A 19311-nucleotide genomic window follows, 5' to 3' on the forward strand; every position below is an offset into this window, starting at 1 on the left:
TGGGTCCTAGCGCCCGCCCCATGGACTGGGCGCAAAGGGGAGGGCTTGTGGGCGCGCCACAGCCAATCAGGATCAGGGGAGGGCGGGGGCTCGTCTGGTGCTGGCCAATGGAAGCGAGGAGGGGGCGGGTCAATGCGGGGATACACCTGGCCCACCGGGACCCCGCCGGGATCCAGAGCCCGGCCGCGACCTCGGCCCCCCCCACACGGTGTCCCCATCCCTGGCCATGGAGTCCTCCGTGTGCGGCCACGCTCTCCCCATCCCGGGCCGTGGTTGCCCCGTACGTGCCCACAGTGGCCGCAGCCTCCCCACCCCCCCGGGGTTGTGTCCTTGCCATTGCCCCCTGCACATCTGTGGGGTCCCCAACCACAACCATGGGCCCCCCAATGTGGCCACTGTGTCCCCCCCAAGGGGCTGTAACGTGTGGCCCCCGAGTGTCCCCAGCACTGGGAGGGGCTCGTGGTGGCCACCATTGGGTGCTGGTGGCTGCAGGGGCTGCTTCGGGGGCCAGGGACCCACAGCGGGGTGGGGATGGGTCTCTGGGTGCTGCCCTGACACTGACCCCTCCCGGTCTCACCTCTTCCCACCCCCCGTTTGGAGCCGTTGATCCGGTTCCTTGTTCGGGTGCGTCTGAGCCACGTGGAGCCGTGGGCAGGGCCATGGGCAGCACCGGGCAGGTACCGGGGGGACCCCCCAGGTGACCCCATTGCGGCTCCTGGGACAGCCCCTGTCGTGGCTGTAGCGAGATTGGGCTGGGCCGGGTCATGGGGGCGTGTTTGCGGACACTCATGGGGCTGGGGGGACTCAAATGGGGCCGAAACCCCGCGGGGGCTGGGGGGGGACAGGGGAGGGACCGGGGAAGGGAGAAAGGGGGGCACGGGGAAGGGGACAGGGAGGGACTGGGGGGGACAAAGTGGGGAGAGATTTGGGGGTCTCCGCAGGACACGGAGCTGGTGGCGGGGGGGTTCTGTGGGTGCTCGGGGGGGTCCATCCCTGCCCTGTCCCCTGCAGTCCCCGAGGCGCCGCTGTGGGGCCGTGCGGGGTCCCTGGTTCCTGCTGGGTTTCGCCGTGGGGCTGGCGCTGGGGGGCAGCTTCCTGCGGGGCCTTGGGGGGCTGCAGGGCCCCCCCAGAGCCGAAGGTGCCCCCCCCCTGCGCAGCCTCCCCCCGCCCACAGGTGAGAGCGGCGGGGGGGGGAGCAGGCCCATGGGAGATAACGGGGGAGGGGCGCTGAAGGGCGAGGTCCCGGAAGCAGGGACGGGCGCACCCGGGGTGGTGGCGGTGACGTCCGCGTGTGGCACCGGGGAGGTGGCACCGAGGGACAAAGGGAATGGCTTGAACCTGCCCGGGGGGAGACTGAGCTGAGCTCTGAGGCAGAAGCTCTTCCCTGTGAGGGTGCTGAGGCGCTGGCACAGGGTGCCCAGAGAAGCTGTGGCTGCCCCATCCCTGGCAGTGCTCAAGGCCAGGTTGGACACAGGGGCTCGGAGCACCCTGCTCCAGTGGGAGGGGTCCCTGCCCGTGGCAGGGGTTGGAGTTGGAGGAGCTTTAAGGTCCCTCCCAACCCAAACCAACCCCTGTTTCTCTGGGAGCTCTGAGTCTGTGATGCATTTGGGATGCCCTGGATATGGTGGGAGCTCAGAGCTGGGGACCGGGATGGGACAGTGGCCGGTGGTGGGGTCCATGGGGCATCCACGCACTCAGAGGTGCCTATGGCACATCCTAGCACACGGAGGTGTCCATGGCACCATCCGGGCTGGTCCATGGCCCACCCCGGCTCCCTCTCTCCCACAGTGAACAGCAGCCTAGCACAGGCACTGTACGAGCAGGTGCGTGTCCTGTGCTGGGTCATGACCAGCCCCAGCACCCTGGAGACCAGAGCCAGGCACGTGCGGGCGACCTGGGCCCGGCACTGCAACGTGGTTCTGTTCATGAGCTCAGCGCCAGAGCCGAGCCTCCCGGCCGTGGGGCTGCCCGTGGGGGAAGGTCGGCACCAGCTCTACTGGAAAACCATCCGCGCCTTCCAGTATGTGCACAAGCATCACCTGGACCAGGCCGATTGGTTCCTCAAGGCGGACGATGACACCTTTGTGGTGGTGGCCAACCTGCGCTGGCTCCTGGCTGGGCGCTCCCCGGAGGCCCCCCTGTACCTGGGGAAGCGCTTCAAGCCCTTCGTGCGCCAGGGCTACATGAGCGGGGGGGCCGGGTACGTGCTCAGCAAAGGGGCCCTGCGGCTCCTCGCAGCCGCCTTCGCCGCCGGGACCTGCACCCACAGCAGCCCCGTGGAGGACCTGGCCCTGGGGCAGTGCCTGGAGAAGCTCGGGGTGGCCGCGGGGGACTCCCGGGACTCCCAGGGCCGGGAAACGTTCCACCCCTTCCCGCCGGAGCAGCACCTCACCCAGCCCCTGCCCCGCGACCGCTTCTACCCGCACTACTCCTACTACCCCGTGCAGTGGGTGAGTAGGGACCCAGAACCAAACCCATCCCGTGCGGACCAGAGCGGGGGCACAGAGCGCCCCCAGTCCCCTCTGCACCCCCACCATTTCCCTCGGCCCCCCCAGTCCCCTCTGCCCCCCCAGTCCCCTCTGCCCCCCCAGTCCCCTCTGCACCCCCTCAGTCCCCTCTGCACCCCCTCAGTCCCCTCTGCCCCACCAGTCCCCTCTGCACCCCCCAGGTCCCCTCTACACCGCCAAGCTCACCCGTGTCACGTGGCCATGTGGCGCAGGCCCCGCCCATTTCTAAATGGCCCTGCTTTCCCTAAGCCCCGCCCACCAGGGTAAGCACCCATCCAATGGAAACATGCTCCTGCCAAAGCCCCTCCCACTTCATTTACATAGAGGACACACCTCTCTTCTAATCCTTCTCTTCAAAGCTCCGCCCACATCATTTACATACAAACGACGCCCACCCGTCTGCACCTGCCCTATTAGCATGCATTCCCCGCCCCCTCAGACCACGCCCCCCTCTGGCACCCCCTGCAGGCTGCCGCGTGCTGCTCCGACCTCTCGGTCTCGTTCCATTACGTGGACGGGGTCCAGATGCACGCGCTGGAGTTCCTGACCCACCGGCTGCGGCCCTACGGATACCGGCACCGGTACCGGCCTGACCCCCCCTGACCCCCCCGGCACCGGTACCGGCCTGACCCCCCCCCCGACCCCCCCCGGCACCGGTACCAGCCTGACCCCCCCCGACCCCCCCCGGCACCGGTACCGACCCTGACCCCCCCAAGCCCCTTCCGGCACCGGTACCGGCCTCCCCGTACACCCCAGCAGCAGAACCCTGGTGGTCTCCAGCCCTAAGCCATGGCGGAGCCCCAAGACACAGCCCAACCACAGCCCCATTGCAGGACCCCCCCTCCCCATCCCGACCCCCCCGCGGTGCCGCTGCAGGAGCCTCGCTCACAGCGCCAAATCCAACATTGTTACGTACTTACAGTTACAACCCGAAAACGCTGTACACGCCATGACACGCTACAGCATGCCATGACACGCCATGACACGCCATGACACGCCATGACACGCCATGATGTCCCTGGTCCCCCCAAGCCCCGGGGCCCTGGCTCAGTCCCACTGGCGCTGCCGGGGCGTCACAGCGAGGGGCACCCCTACATTCATGGGAGGGTCCCAGGGGTGGGGGCCACGGGGTGGGCCCCTCCAGGCTCATGGGTGCCCCCCAGGCCCATGGGTGCCCCTGGCACCACCCAATGGTGAAACGAAGCAATAAATTAAAGAGGATCCCAAGGGGACAGTGACAAAAGGGGGGCTGGGGGGGGGTCACAGGTTCGGGGGGGTCTCAGGGCACAGTCTGGGGGGGTTGTACAAAAGGGGCTGTAGAAAAGGGGGTCGGGGCTGCTCCTGTCACGGTGCCTGTGCCAGGGGAGAGGACTTGGGGTGGGGAACCCATGGGGAGAGGTGGGATGGGGGGGACAGGACCCACGTGAGTGGGGAGCCAGAGGCAGGATGGCATGACCGGGGCGACACGGGCGGTGTGACACGGCCAGCGCTGTTCCCATCGGTGCCCCACACCAAGACACCGGGAGGTGACCACGGTGCCACCAGCGCTGGGTGCTGGGACCCGGCACGGGCAGGGGGACAGGACAGGGAGACCCGGAGAGCTCCCGGCAGGAGCCGTGTAATAAATAGAACCCCAGGACAGCGAACTGGGGCCGGAGGCACCGGGGGCTGGTGGCGGCCCCCGCAGCCCGGGGAGGGCCGTGGCTACACCAGCGCCGTGTGCGGCTCGCAGGGCCCGCAGCTGCTCCTGCGGCCGCTGCCGCCGGCGCTGTCGGCGCTGTCGGCGCTGTCGCCGGGCCCCTCTCCGGGGCAGCCGTGCTGCACCAGGATGTCCGCACACTCCCGGCTGCCGGCGCGGCGCGCATAGAACAGTGCCGTGTGCCCGCGGCCGTCCCGGGCCCGCGCGTCCGCTCCGTGCTGCGGGGACACGGGCGTCAGCGCCGCGCTCACCGGGAGGGGATGGGGAACGTGAGGATGGGGATGCGGGGATGGGGGATGCGGGAGTGGGGAGCTTGGGGATGGGGAACGTGGGGATGGGGCTGCGGGGATGGGGGATGCAGGGATGGGGAACGCGGGGATGGGCCTCTGGGGCTGTGGTTATCCCGAGGGGTTTGCGGCTTGGGGGGGTTCTGTGGCTGAGCTGTGGTGCCCATGGCCATGCCTTGTCCCACATGGGCACAGCACATCCCCCATGGCCACACCATATCCCCCATGTCCATGCCATGTCCTATATGGCCACTCCATATCTCCCATGACGACACCACAACTCCCATGACCACACCACGTCCCCCATGACCACACCACATCCGCCATGGCCACCCCATGACTACACCACATCCCCTATGGCCATCCCATGACCACACCACACCCTCCTCCTTGGCTGCACCATGTCCCTCTTGGCCACACCATGCCCATGACTATGCCATGGTCTCCATGACCACTCCATGGTCCCTATGACCACTCCACATCCCCTATGGCCATCCCACAACCCCATGACCACCCCCAATACCTCATAGCCACCCATCCCACCCCCATGCCCCCACATACCCACAGCAGCAGCTGGGTGATGACCACCAGCCCCATGTCACAGGCCACATGCAGCGCAGGGCGCCCGTCCCCATCCTCGGTGCTGACGTTGAGCTGCTCCTTCTTGCTGTGGGCCAGGAGCAGCAGCACCAGCTCCAGGTCCTTCTCCTGCACGGCGTGGAGGAGCTGCTCCCCCAGCGGCCCCTCGGCCTCCGGCAGTGGTGCCAGGAACAGCTTCTGCTCATACTTAGCCCGGATCCAGGCCTCCCGCTCCTCCCTGCGGACATGGGCACAGCGCGTTAGGGGCTGGGGAGGGGGGGGCCGGGTCCCGGGTCGGGGGCAGCACCCACCGGGAGGACTCGGGGGTGGGTTTGCTGCGGCCCTGGGGGCTCTTCTCCCAGATGCTGTTGGCGGTGGCGTTGCCGATGGAGGTCAGCACCAGAGTCAGCTCCCGCGGCCAATCATCAAGGTCCAGGGAGCGCACGCGGGAGAGGTGCGTGCCCAGGTTGCGGTGGATCCCCGAGCACTCGATGCAGATCAGGGCGCCCAGGTTCAGGCTGGCCCAGGTCGGGTCTGGGGCAGGGCATGGAGATGGTTGGTGACACCATGGGGGCATCGCGTCAACATGGGAGCCCCCCAGCTTGATGGCACCTCGTGGCGCATGGCCCATGGCATTGGTGGCCCATGGTGTCATGTGGCACATGGTGCTTCCTAGACCAGGCCGTTGGGTAACCCAATGGCATGACATGACCCATGGCATTGGTGGCCCATGGTGCTTCCTAGACTCAGGCCATTGGGTAACCCAATGGCATGACATGACCCATAGCACTGGTGGCCCATGGTGCCATGTGGCACATGGTGCTTCCTAGACCAGGCCATTGGGTAACCCAATGGCATGACGTGACCCATGGCATTGGTGACCCATGGTGCTTCCTAGACCAGGCCGTTGGGTAACCCAATAGCATGGCATGACCCATGGCATTGGTGGCCCATGGTGCCATGTGGCACATGGTGCCTCCTTGCCCAGGTTCTTGGTGGCATGACACGGCCCATGGCATCACACGGCACAAGGTGGCTCCTCACCCAGGGCATTACATGGCCCATGGTGACACATAGCACATGATGCTTCCTTACACATGTTGGCCCATTGAGTCGCCATGGCTGCACATGGTGCTTCCTCACCCAGGGCATTAGACGGCCCATGGCATGACGTGGTCCATAGCATGACATCACGTGGCACACAGTGCCAGGACATTGGGTGTCCATGGCATTGGATGGCCCATGGTGCCCCTTGGCACAGGGTGCCCATGGCATTGGTGGCCAGTGACATCCCATCATCCCATGGCACCATCACAGCACACATCAACCTGTGTCTCTGCCACATGGCAACAAGTAACCGATGGCTCCACATAGCACCATGACAGCAGTGAAACTGCACAGCCCCAGTGTCCTGTGTCACTGTGTCACCGCTGACCCCCCATGACCCCCCATGTCCCCCCATGTCCCCCCACATCCCCTGTGACCCAACACTCACTGGGTGCCCCACAGTCCACGCACAGCGAGTTGCCGCGGGCGTTGCGGATGGCTTGGATGGCCACAGCCTCACTCTGGCTGTCCATGCGCGCCTGGGGGGCACATGGGGACAATGAGCAGCGCTGGTGACGTGGTGGCCCCTCCATGGCTGCTGCCAAGTCCCACCTTGTTCTTGCTGCTCTCGCAGCACTGGAGGCTGGCCAGGATCTGGCTCTCGATGGCCTGCACCCAGGCGTCGCGCTCCTCAAAGCTGCTCGCCTCGAAGTGCCAGGTCTGCCCCGTGCTGGACACGATGAGGAACTCGAAGTTCTCCTCTTCTGCAGGAGCAAAAACCCAACGGCCCAAACCAAAGGTGGGTGGTGGGGCAGGGGGGATCCAACCCCCTATGGGTGCCCCAGCGCCCACAGCACCCATAGGTCAACAGCAGAGGATGGAGCAGGGCAGGAGGAGCAGGGGGGAGCCAGGGGGGCAGGAGGAGCCATTACCTGTTTTATACAGATTTCTTAAACTACCAAAGCTTTTTAGCTTCCACATTTTGCGCTTGGCTGTGGGAGGGTCCAGAGCAGCGGGGGCAGAGAGAGGAAAGGGGGGGACAGAGTCACCAGAGCAGAACCACCAAGCCCCGAGGGACAGGGGACAAGGGACAGCGAGAAGGGTGCAGGGGGGGACAGAGCAAGTGGGGCTCAGCAGTGGTTGAGCATCCAGGGGCATCGTCCCCATGGATGCAGCAATAGGTCTGCGGGCATCCAGGGCCTGAGGGACCCGAGGCCATGGCCTCACCTTCTGCCTGCCCGGCAGAGCCCTCTGTCTTGGACGGTGTCATCAGCTTCTTCCTCCGGTGCTTCTTCCTGTCCATGAGCGGCGACGGTGGTGGCTCCCGGCCCGCACTGCCGGGGCTGGAGATGGCTTCGAAGGGGGCATCTGTGGAGACACCAACACCAATGGGTGCCGGGGACACCGGGACCACCAGGGCCAGCGGAGCCAAGGGGGTCACCAGGGACACAGGGGCATGAGGAGCACCGGAGGCACCAGGGTCACCAAGCGCACCAGGATTGATGACCACTGAAGCCACCAGGGTGACCAGGTCCACCAGAGCCACTGGGTTCCCCATGGTCACCAGGTTCACAACTGTCGCTGGGGCCACCAGAGCCACCAGGGTCACTAAACCCATTAGAATCACTGGGGTCAATGGGGCCATCAGAGGGTGACCCAGGTGCAGAAGAGCCACCAAGCTTTTCACCAGCGGCACCAGGACCACTGGAGCCACCAGGGGCACCAAACCCACTGGGGTTGCTGAGCTAACCAAAGCCACCGCATTCACCATGGAGTCCAAGATCACCAGGGCCACCAAGGGTCACTGGGTCTCCGGGTTTACCAGGTCCATGGGTTCACTGGAATCAACATGGGATGGGACAAGGGGACAGCAGGAAGGGACACGGGGCCCCTGGTTCTATCCTGGGGTGGTGGCCAGGTCCACTGGGACAGTAGGGGGCAGGAGGGGGCACAAGTGGGCAGGAGGGGGCACAAGGGGGCAGGAGAGGGCAGGAGGGGGCACAAGGGGGCAGGAGCTGTCACTGTCACTCACCGGAGCTGACTCTGGCACTGGAGGCGGAGGCGCAGCGCTGTAGGGATCGCTCGCCCTTACCCGGCACCTTCAGCCCTGGCTCAGGGGGGAGGCTGAGCCCCACGGCTGGGGGGGCACCAGTGACCCCAGGTCCTGCAGTACCACCCCATTGCCACCAGCACACCCAGATCCTGCTGAACCCTCAGTTGCCACCAGCACCCCCATCGCTGCTGAGCCCCCATTGCCACCAACGCCCTCAGTGCTGCTGAACACCTCTATTGCCAGCAGCACCCGCAGATCCTGCTGAACCTCCCCGTTGCCACCAGCACCCCCACTGCTGCTGAACCCCCCCCGGTCCCTGGGCTCTCCCCTCACTCACCCCCCACTTCGTCTCGCAGGAGCCCGTTGGCGCTGGGGGCGGGGCCGCAGGCGGAGATCGCGCGGGGGGGGCGCTTCCCCGGGACCTTGACAGTGGTGCGGAGCAAATCCATCTCCTTCCCATGGGTGCTGTGCAGGTAATCCTGTATGGGACAAGAGAGGTGGCACCGGGTCCTCTATGGGACAAGGGAGGTGGCACCGGGTCCTGTATGGGACAAGAGAGGTGGCACCGGGTCCTCTATGGGACAAGGGAGGTGGCACCGGGTCCTGTATGGGACAAGGGAGGTGGCACCGGTCCCGCAGGGGCCCGGCGATGCCGCGGCTCCCGGCCGGGCGGGCGCTGTCGCCGCGGGCACTCACGTTCACGCTCGGGTGGTAGAGCAGGAGCCCGTTGCTGCTCAGGGTCACGTATTTCTTCTTCCACTCCTTGTTGAGGGAGTTGCCGCTGCGCTTCAGCAGGAAGCTCTGGGCACGACAGGGACAGGGGCAGCGCTGGCACCGGGGGGGGACATTGCCGCTTCCCCCCGCAGCCAAAACCCACCTGCTTGATGGGCACGGGCACGGAGCGGGCGGCGCCGGGGCCCTCCAGGCTCCGCTTGTCCGAGTCGCTGCCGCGGCGCGTCTGTGGGGACAGGGACAGGGACAGGGACGGGGACGGGGACGGGGACAGGGGATGGGGACAGAGACAGGGATGGGGATGGGGACAGGGAGAGGGGACGGGACAGGTACAGGGACAGAGGATGGGGACAGGGACAGGGGAATTGGACGCATGAGGCCAGGGCACCCACCCCTGCTGACACTGGGGTACCCAAATGCCTCCCTGTGTCACGCTGGGAAAATATGGGCACCACATGTCCCCTGATGCCACCACCCATCCAAAGGCACACCATGGATGCCACATGCCCCCTGTACTGCCAGAGCGCCATGGTGAGGCACCCTAGATCCACACGCTCCCCTGTGCCATCACCCTGCCAAGAGGACACTATGGTTGCTATATGTCTCTTGTTGCCACCACCCTCCCAAGGGGACACTATGGGTGCCACACATCCTGCACTGCCGCACACCATGGTGGGACATTATAGGTGCCACGTGTTCCCCTTTGCCACCACCCTTCCAAGAGTGCCACATGTCCCCTGATGCCACCACCCTCCCAAGGGGACACTGAGGGTACCACATGTCCCCTCTGGCGCTGCGGTCACTCACGGCGAAGAGGCTGGTGCGGCGCTTGGCCCCACGGTGCAGGGAGCTGGGGGTGCCCGGGGCCACGGGGGTGTCGCTGCGCAGGTCCCGGTGGGTGACGTTGGGGGTGGAGGGAAGCGAGGACGAGTAATCGCTGGTGTGGCCGTTGCTGGTCTGGGGGCACAGCGGGGTCAGAGCTGCCACTGGAGCCCCATGGCTGGGGGTGGGTGATGGGGGGTACCTGGCCAGGGTGGGAGCCCCCGAGTGGGGTGGAGGCGGCCGAGTGGCTGGGGGAGCTGGGCAGGGACTTGCAGGAGGCCACGAGCTGCTGCTGCTTCCTCAGTGCCACCACTTTCTGCGCCACTGCTCCAAGAGCCTCGTGTCAGGTGGGACGTGGGACGTGGGACATGGCACTGAGACCCCAGCCACCACCATGTCCTATCCCACCTCCATCACCACCATGGTCCCATCCCACCTCCATCACCACCATGTCCCATCCCACCTCCATCACCACCATGTCCCATCCCACCTCCATCACCACCATGTCCCATCCCACCTCCATCACCACCATGGTCCCATCCCACCTCTATCACCAGTCATGGTCCCATCCCACCTCCATCACCACCATGGTCCCATCCCACCTCCATCACCACCATGGTCCCATCCCACCTCCATCACCACCATGTCCCATCACACCTCCATCACCACCATGGTCCCATCCCACTTCTACTACTACTATGGTCCCATCCCACCTCCATCACCACTATGGTCCCATCACACCTCCACCATCAGCCATGGTCCCATCCCACCTCCCCCAGCCTCCCTGTCCCCCCTGGCACACGGGCACCCACCCTCGGTGAAGACCCTGTCCACGTTGAGGCCGTACGTGGCGCAGGTCTCGTAGTAGAGGCAGCGCCTCATGTCCCCGCAGAGCGCGCGGGCGCGGGCGTCCTCCACCACGCGCGGGCTGGAGGAGCTGATCTTGTCTGTGGGGAGCAGCGGTGAGGGGGGGTTGTCCCCTCCCCACACCGGCCCCATGGGATTCCCCCCCCGGCTCACCCTGGGTGCCCACCAGCGCCAGGGCCACCTCAGCGGTGCCCCGGTGGGTGATGAGCAGCTCGTGGAGCTTCACCACCTCCTGGAAGCTGCCTTCGCTCTCCAGGCTGAACACGAAGATGACGGCGTCGGCCCAGCTGGCAAACTGGGGGGGACATGAAGGGGGGGTCAGAGCCCGGCCCCGCTGCGGGACCCCCCAGCCCAGCCTGCACCCACCTCTGGGTCCGGGGCTCCTCCTTCCTCCCGGATGAGCAGGAGGTGGCTCTGGCCATCGACCGTCACCTCGCGTTTGAACTGGCCACCTGAGGCAGCGAGAGAGCAGGGACCCTGCGCTGAGCTGGACCCATGGCCTGAGACCCAATGGGCTGGAGCACCCCATGGCCATGAGCACCCCATTGCCACGAGCACCCCATGGCCGCGAGCACCCCATGGCCATTAGCACCCCAAGGCCACGAGCACCCCACAGCCACAAGCACCCCACAGCCACAAGCACCCCACAGCCATGAGCACCCCACTGCCACAAGCACCCCCATGAGCACCGCAGGGCCTTGAGCACCCAGTGGCCATGAGCACTCTATTGTAGAACCCCATGGCCCTGGGCACCCCACGGCCACGAACACCCCACAGCCTTGAGCAACCCAATGGCCGTGAGCACTCCATGGGCTGGAGCACTCCATAGCCTTAAGCACTCCATGGCCTTGTCCATCCCACAGCCAAGCTCAAGCTCACGGTCATGCCCAACCCTACTATGACCATGTCCATTCCTATGACCATGTCCATCCTCACAGCCATGTCCATCCTCACGGCCATGTCCAGCCCCACAGCCATTGCAATGTCCATCCCCATGGCCATGTCCATCCCCATGGCCACTCACTCTCGGTGGGCTCCAGGCCCACATAGGAGCCGGTGAGGAAGCGATGGACAAGTGCGGACTTCCCGCTCCTGCTGCTGCCCAGGACACCCTGGGGACAGAGCAGAGGAGGTGTCAGGGTGCTCATGGGGACAGGGACATGGGGACACGGGGAGAAGGCATGGGGACACAGGGACATGGGGACAGGGCATGGGGACACGGTACCCACCAAGCGGATCTCAGGGATGGAGCGACCCAGGGTCCATTCCTGGCTGTTGACCAGAGCCTCTGTGGGGCAGGAGAAGGGTGGGATGGTGCCACCAGCCCCAGGCCGGGCCAGGCCACCCCCCCACCCGCGCCGCGGCACCGGCAGCAGCCGTGGGCAGCACCCGCCGTCACCAGGCAACGCACCGGGGGCGGCGGAGACGTGATGTGATGTGCGGGGACGGGGACATGGAGCCCGGCACGGGATGGGGATGGGAATGGGGTGGGAATGGGGGTGAAGCGTGGCAGGAGGACATGGCCCGGAACAGGGAGATGATGGGCACCAGGACATGATGGGCACCAGGACATGATGGGCACCAGGATGTGTCATACCATGAGGACACGACAGGTACCAGGACGCAATGTGGCACCAGTATGTGACCTGGCACAGGATGTTGATGGGTGCCAAGAGGCAACACGGCACAAGGGTGCAGTGTGGCATGGGAAAACGACAGGAACCAGGACATGATGGGCACCAGGACACAATGGCACAAGGATGCGTTGTGGCAAGGAAACACGGCATGGCATGAGGACCCAATGGGCACGGGACATGATGGCACCAGGGTGTAGTGTGGCAAGAAAACACGGCATGGCATGAGGACCCAATGGGCACCAAGACGCAGCATGGCACAAGGACACAATGGGTTTCAGGACATGATGGGCACCAGGACGCAGTGTGGCACATGACGGGCACGAGGACGTGACGGCTGTGGCGCACACGACGACATGGGAGGCACGAGGCCGCGGCGTGACACGGGGACGCGAGGAGCGCGAGGAAGCGGCACACGCTGGGCACGAGGATGCACCCGGCCCTGTGCACGAGGATGCAGCACGAGGACACAGCGTGACATGAGCAGGCAGCGGTGCACGAGGATGTTCCCTGTGACCCCCCCAGCCCCTGCGCACCATGAGAAGGGAAACCGAGACCGGGCAGAGGCAGAAGGTGCCCCCCTTTCCTGTGCCTCAGTTTCCCCGGTCAACCTGCTCCTGTCCACCCATGCACCCCATGGCACCGGGGGGACAGACGGACACTGGTAAAGGATGGTGTTACAGATGGCGGGGGGATGGACGGATGGATGCCAGGACAGGAGGACGCATGAGGGCTGAGCCCCACAGAGCCGCCACGGAGGGAAACTGAGGCACAAGGGCCCCACAGCACCTGAGGCCACTTAGGAGTGGCTTTGTCTTGGTGTGTCCCCAGCCCCCAGCCATGGGGCACAGACGGGTCCCAGCCCCACACAAACCCCTTCCCACCCCCACACGCCCTCCTCAGCCCCATTGCACCCATTCCCATCCCACACATCCCCCCCAGCCCCACGGGGACACCGAGGCGCAGCCCCACAGCCTATGACAGGGCCGGTCCATGGGACCCGCGCACCCCCCCATCTCACGGCTCTCACCGGGGGCTGCGGGGAAACTGAGGCACATCCCGGACCGCCCGGTACTCACGGGGGGGGGCCCAGGGGGGCGCGGGGGGGGGCGCGGGGCTCTTGGCGAAGATGCCACTGATGAACTTGAGCATCTTGCGGTCGCGGGTGGAGGCTCGGCCGCCTTCGCGCCCCCGTTTGAGCCCCGTCTCGGTACCAGCGGCACCGGGGGGCACAGCGGGAGCCGGGACCGGAGTCAGCCCCACCGCTACCGGGGGCAGGTCGCTGTAATCCAGGGTCTTGCTTTTGCCTTTGTGCGGGGAGAAGCGACCCCGTCCCGGCGGCCGCGGGCCCGCCTCAGGTCCCGTTTTGCCCCCCGCGGCTTTGGGCCGCCCCTTGCCCTCGCCCTCGGGCCACGAGAGGCGGCTGCCCCCGGCCCCGATCGCGGTCGCCTTCAGGGGCCCTTTGGTCGCCTTCGGGGTCTCCCCGGGGGTCGCCACTTTAAACGGCTTCGTCCCGGTCAAGCGGAGCCGGCGGGGCCCGGCCGAGGGGTGCGGGGAGGACACGGGGTGCGGGGGGGGTTTGGCCACCTCTGGGGTCACCTCAGGGCACCCCCACGTTGCCTGGGCCAGCAGCGGGGGCCGCGGGGTCGCCAGGGCGGGGGGGGGGCGGCCCCGCTCCCCCGTGGCCTCCAAGGTGCCCTTGGACCCCCCTCGCGGGGTGAGGTCGGGTTTTGGGGGTACAGCGGGGGGCAGGGAGGCCGCGGGGGGTTTTGGGGGTACTGCGGGGGGCGGCGGGAGCGCAGCCGGGTCCGGTTTGGGGGGGACAAGCGGGGGTTGGGGGGGGGGAAGAGACGCCGGGCCTGGTTTGGGGGGTACAACCGGAGGGGGGGGGCAGCAGGGTCGGGTCGGGTTTCGGGGGTACAACGGGGGGGGTGGAGGTGGGAGAACGGGGCCGGCGGGAGGCGGCGGCGACGGCGGGGCGGGGAGGGGGGGCCGAGGCCTCGGTGATGGGCGCCGGGCCCGGGCTGGGGGTGCGGGGGCTGCCGGGGGGGCCCGCAGCGTCGGGGGGGCCGGTTGTACTTATCCAAAGAGCGTCCTGGCGCTGGAAGAGCCGCTCGGGCCGCTTCGTTCTGCCGCCGCCACCGGGATCCTCGGGGCGGGCGGCATCAACCGGCCTCCCCCCGGGGCGGGGGGACCCATCGCTGCCCCCCCCCGCCGCCGCAGCCGCCGCCGGCTCCGGTTCTCCCGGCGCTGCCGCCACCGACTCGAGCTTGACGAGGGTGAGGGAGATGAGGAAGGTTGTGCGGCGCTGGAGGCCGCTGGTCCTGCTCATGGGTGCGGGCAGAGACCCCCCCCCGGCCCGGGCAGGCGGCGAAGCCCCCCCCTCGCTGTCCCTGTCCCCGTCGCTGTGTATCCGCGTCCCCCCCCCCCGTTCCCGGTGTTCCCGGTTCGCTGGAGGATGCTCGGCGCCGTCCCCACCCCCGGCCCTGCCTCCCCGAAGCCTTTCCCCGCTCCTCGCCCGCCCCCGGAGGGGTTGGAACCGACACCGCCCCCCCCCCACCGAACAACCCCCCCCCCCCATAACACACACCCCCCCCAACAGAACAAACCCCTCCCTGAGCGAGCAACCCTCTCCCCGGGTTAAAGACCGGGGGCACCGTGGGGCCCCCCCCCCAGGGATGGGGGCTGTGGACGTGGGGGTCCGGGGGGGTTTATAGGGTGGGGGAAGTCTGTTGGGATGGGGGTGGTGGGGCGAGGGAGCATCGAGGGGCATGTGGGGTTATGGGAGGTGTATGGGGGGTTATGGAGAGGCATGCGGGGGGCTATAGGGGAGTTGTGGGGCGATTATCGGGGGCTATGGGGGGGCTATAGGGCGATTATGGAGGGTTACGGGGGGGCTATGGAGGCGTTGTGGGGTCCCTGTTTGGGGGGTCCCGTGGGGGTCCCCACACACGTTCCCGGCCGCAGCCTCCCTTTTCCCGTCATGTTTTTAGCATCAACCCCCCTCGCCCCCTTCCCGATCCCGTTATCCCGTTGCCGTGGCAGCGGCAGGACCAGGGATGGAGCCCTACGGGCGGTCCCCAGCGGTTCCCCCCCACCATCCCGGCCTGTGTGTGCTCCCCCCCCGGGGGGTGCTGGGTTTCGGGGGTCGTTCCCCCGCCCCCCCGCTGCCTTCCCTCCCCCCTTGTTACTGCCACATTCCCGCTGCTCGTGACAGAACCGGGAGCGTCGCCCCAGCAACGCGCCCACGGCACCACCGGGATGGATGGATGAGGGGGGGCACCCCTTGATCCCCCTCCTTGTCCCTCCCTATCACTAGGGGGGTGACACGTGATCCCCTCACAGCCCCCCCATAGTGCCAGTGTTACCCCCCTTCCATTCCCAATCCATCCCAGTCCCTCCCAGTGCCCCCCCGCAGCCTCCAGGAGACAGGCTGGTGCCCCCCCCATCACCCATGGGTGGCTCTTGTATGTCTCCCCACAACCATGGGGGGCTCACTGCAAGTCTGGCACCCTCCCCTCCCAAACCAGTCACATCCCCATCGACATCCCCAGGCCCTGCTGCCCCCCGTTGGAACTGTGGGGCTGAGGGGGAGGTCAGAAGCACCCACAGTGGGTGAGAGCTGGGCCCTGGGGTGGGGGTGCTGGTGGGGGGGGTCCCTGTGCCCCCCTATTCGTGGGTACCACTTTCTGGGTGCTTAGCAACGAGGCATCCCCCTGCTTCCTGTTGCCATAGCAACAGTGCTGGGGAGATGCCAGCACACTGGGGGGGGCGTGCAGGGATGCAGAGGGGGGGGGGCACAAGGATGGGGGACACAAGGATGGGGGACACGGGGATGGGGGGCACACGGATGGGGGGGAGGGGCGGAACCAGCACCCAAGTCCCTGGGGACACCACCCCATTGAACACCCCCACCAATGGGGACCATGGGAAGGGCGAGCACCCCCCCCACCCATAGCACCTCCAAGGGGCCCTCCAGAATCAGGGCCCTCCCCACATCCCCCCCGCGGTGCTGGGCCCCCCTCGAGTTGAGGAAACGGCCCCAGCGTCACCGACCGCAGCCCCAGGCTGAGGCACCGGAAACCAGCAAAGGCGGCAGCAGGAGGAGGCAGGGGAGGTGCTGAGGACCCCCAACCCCCCCCGGCTCTGACCCCCCCAACGTGTCCCCAAGTGAGTCCCGGGGGGCACTGGGGATCCCCAGCCCCAGGCAGCGTAGAGGGAGGGAACCAGGACCCCACAGTTTGTGGGCACCCTGAGGGGAGTTGGGGGTCACAGGGATCCCCCCCCCCCGTGTGCGCAGGCACCAGCCCAGGGTGCGGTGTGGGGCAGGGAGGACTGGTGTCATGAGCTGTCCGGCTGCCCATCATCCAGCCACCATCCTCCTGCCCACACAACATCATCCATCCCTCTCTCCCTCTGTCCATCCAACCATCAAACCACCAGCCCCCCCAACCCTCCATCTGCCCATCTCACCAGCCCCCATTTGTCTGTGCATCCATTCATCCCTCCATCCCTCTGTCCACCACACAACTCAACCCTTCCTCCCTCTCTCCCTCCCTCCATCTATCCATCCCTTCATCCACCTGTCCACCTGCCTGTTCTATCTATCCATCCATCCATCCATCCATCCATCCATCCATCCATCCATCCATTCATCCATCCATCCTTCCCTCCCTCCTTCCCTCCATCCATCCATGTCTTCCTCCATCCATCTGGCCATCTACCCCCCTGTCCATTTACACATCCATCATCCCACTGTTCATCCCTCTGTCCATCCCCCTGTCCACCCCCCTGTCCACCCATCCATCCATCCATCTTTCCATCCATCCATCCACCCACCCACCCATCCTTCCATCCACCCACCCACCCATCCATCCATCCATCCGTCCATCCGTCCATCCATCCATCCGTCCATCCATCCCGCCATCCGTCCACGCGCTGTCCATTCCTCCTGTGTTCACTCACACATGCATCCACCGTCGCTCCATCCATCCCCCCGTCCATCCCCCCGTCCACCCCCCTGTCCATCTCTCTGTGCACCCATGTGTCCTTCCATCCATCCGTCCACCCCCCTGTCCGTCCCCTGCCCATTCACACGTCCGTCCATCCCCCGTCCCCCTGCGTGCCCGTCCCTCCCTCCACCACGGGTCCCTCCATCGCTCCCTCCCTCCGCCCCCCGCTGTCCCCCCCCCGGTCCCTGCATCCCGGCACCTCGGAGGTCGCGCGCGGCCGCCGCCAGCGCCCGCCGCAGCCGGGGCTCGGTCACGGCCTCCACGAGCGCCACGAGCGCGTTGAGGCTCCGCTTGGCCTCCTCGTGCCGCCGCACCTCGGCGCGGATGGCGGCGAGCGCCCGGCCCCGCGCCCGGCTCATGGCACCCGCGGGGCTGCGGCGGCCCCGGCCCGGCCCCGCGCATCCGGCCCCGCGCTTCCTGCGGGACGCGGCGCCTGCAACGCGCCCGGACACGCCACGGCCCGGCCCGGCCCAACCCGGCCCGACACGGCCCAACCCGCCCAGCGCCGCCCGCGGCACGCGTGGGGACGCGCGAGGAGCCGGCTCCACATGGGACACGCCAGGGACACAGCAGGGACACAGCAGGGACACGCCATGGACATGACAGGGACACAGCATGGACACACCATGGACAAGCCATGAACACACCAGGGACACACCAGGGACACACCATGGACATGACAGGGACACAGCATGGACACGCCATGGACATGCCATGGACACACCATGGACACGCCATGAACACACCATGGACATGCCAGGGACACACCATGGACAAGCCATGAACACACCATGGACACACCATGAACACACCAGGGACACATCAGGAATACACCATGAACACACCATGGACGCACCATGGACGCACCAGGGACATGCCAGGGACACGCCATGGACACGCCAGGGACACGCCATGGACACGCCAGGGACACACCATAGACACGCCATAAACACACCATGGACACACCATGAACACACCATGGACGCACCAGGGACACACCATGAACATGCCAGGGACACACCATGGACATGCCAGGGACACACCAGGGACACACCATGGACACACCAGGGACAGGCATGTGCAGGGGATGCACCCATGTGCACCCGTGGGGGTCTGGGGCAGGTACAGGGACACACAAGGGACACACATGCAGCCACAGGGACATGTGTGCGGTGATACAGACATTCTAAGGACATGCGTGCAGGTGTATGTGTACGCTGGGGACATGGGTGCAGCCACAGAGACACGCTAGGGACACATGTGCAGGTACCATGAGCTGGTGACAGTGCTTTACTGGGGGTCAGGAGGAGGTGACCCACATGTGTCCCCTCCATGGGGCACCCGCCACGAGCCATGTCCACAGCCAGGCCTTAGAGTGTGGCACCAGGTCCAGGCTGGAGCCTCCCAAGGTGGAGCTGGTGGCTTGAGGGACCCGTCCCATGGAGCAACAGGGCGGTGGAAAGTGCCCCATTGTGGGGGGACATGGGGGCATGCGGGAGGACATGGGGGCATGTGGGGGGAGCCAGAACACGGTCATGGGGGCACCTGGGACATGGTCACTGTGGGGACCCGGGTCCTGGTCATGGTGGGACATTCGGGATGCTCCAGGGGAAGGAGCTGGTGACACGGGATGCCTGGGGGGGGGGGGGGGGGGAGGGAGTGGCCAATGGGATGTGGGGTGGGCCCCCGGGGGGTGTGGCCAGTGTCCACCCCCAGTGTCCCCCTCCCACATGGTCCCAGCATGGCTCCAGCTCAGGCAGTTGAGCTGCACCCAGCACCGTGCCCTCCTTGAGCTCCCCAGGGCTCTGCAGGTCAGGGTGGCCCAGACATGGCCGCGGTGGTGTCCCCATCCCCATCCCCATCCATGGTGGTGTCCCCATAGCCCCATCCACTTCATCTCCCTGGTCCCACATCCCCTGGACCCCCAGCTCACATCTCCCTGGGTCTCCACATCCCCCACTGTCCCTCAAACCTTCCTTCCCCTGTCCCCATCGTGTACCCACACAACCCCAGCTCTATCCTCCCTTTCCCCATGGTGTCATCCCACCATGATGGAGCATGGATGGGGGAAA

General features: G+C 66.7%; 2 protein-coding genes across 5 annotated transcripts; one reads left to right on the forward strand and one right to left on the reverse strand.

Annotated features, from left to right (window-relative positions):
• The first annotated feature begins 107 nt into the window (after positions 1-107).
• On the forward strand, positions 108-3726 carry LOC136003644 (glycoprotein-N-acetylgalactosamine 3-beta-galactosyltransferase 1-like). Its single transcript, XM_065659451.1, has 5 exons — positions 108-280; positions 942-1174; positions 1789-2450; positions 2976-3088; positions 3430-3726. The coding sequence occupies exons 1-5, from the start codon at positions 108-110 to the stop codon at positions 3458-3460; spliced, it is 1212 nt and encodes a 403-aa protein (XP_065515523.1). The 3' UTR covers positions 3461-3726.
• On the reverse strand, positions 3393-17631 carry AGAP2 (ArfGAP with GTPase domain, ankyrin repeat and PH domain 2). 4 transcript variants are annotated; one of them, XM_065659614.1, is made up of 19 exons: positions 17439-17631; positions 11823-11881; positions 11618-11705; positions 10960-11045; positions 10747-10888; positions 10539-10673; positions 9929-10050; positions 9712-9861; positions 9050-9130; positions 8869-8973; positions 8510-8651; positions 8152-8256; positions 7347-7487; positions 7052-7111; positions 6732-6883; positions 6568-6658; positions 5384-5606; positions 5055-5310; positions 3393-4424 (listed from the first exon to the last, which is right to left on the reverse strand). In XM_065659614.1, the coding sequence occupies exons 1-19, from the start codon at positions 17596-17598 to the stop codon at positions 4212-4214; spliced, it is 2511 nt and encodes an 836-aa protein (XP_065515686.1). In that variant the 5' UTR covers positions 17599-17631; the 3' UTR covers positions 3393-4211. The 4 variants fall into 4 exon arrangements, with proteins under 4 accessions (XP_065515686.1, XP_065515685.1, XP_065515681.1 ...); XM_065659613.1 differs by lacking the exon at positions 17439-17631 and adding an exon at positions 13307-13738; XM_065659609.1 differs by lacking the exon at positions 17439-17631 and having other exon boundaries at positions 11823-13096.
• Positions 17632-19311: the final 1680 nt, after the last annotated feature.

Source organism: Lathamus discolor, chromosome 23, assembly GCF_037157495.1.
Source record: "Lathamus discolor isolate bLatDis1 chromosome 23, bLatDis1.hap1, whole genome shotgun sequence".
Taxonomy (NCBI): Eukaryota; Metazoa; Chordata; class Aves; order Psittaciformes; family Psittacidae; genus Lathamus; species Lathamus discolor.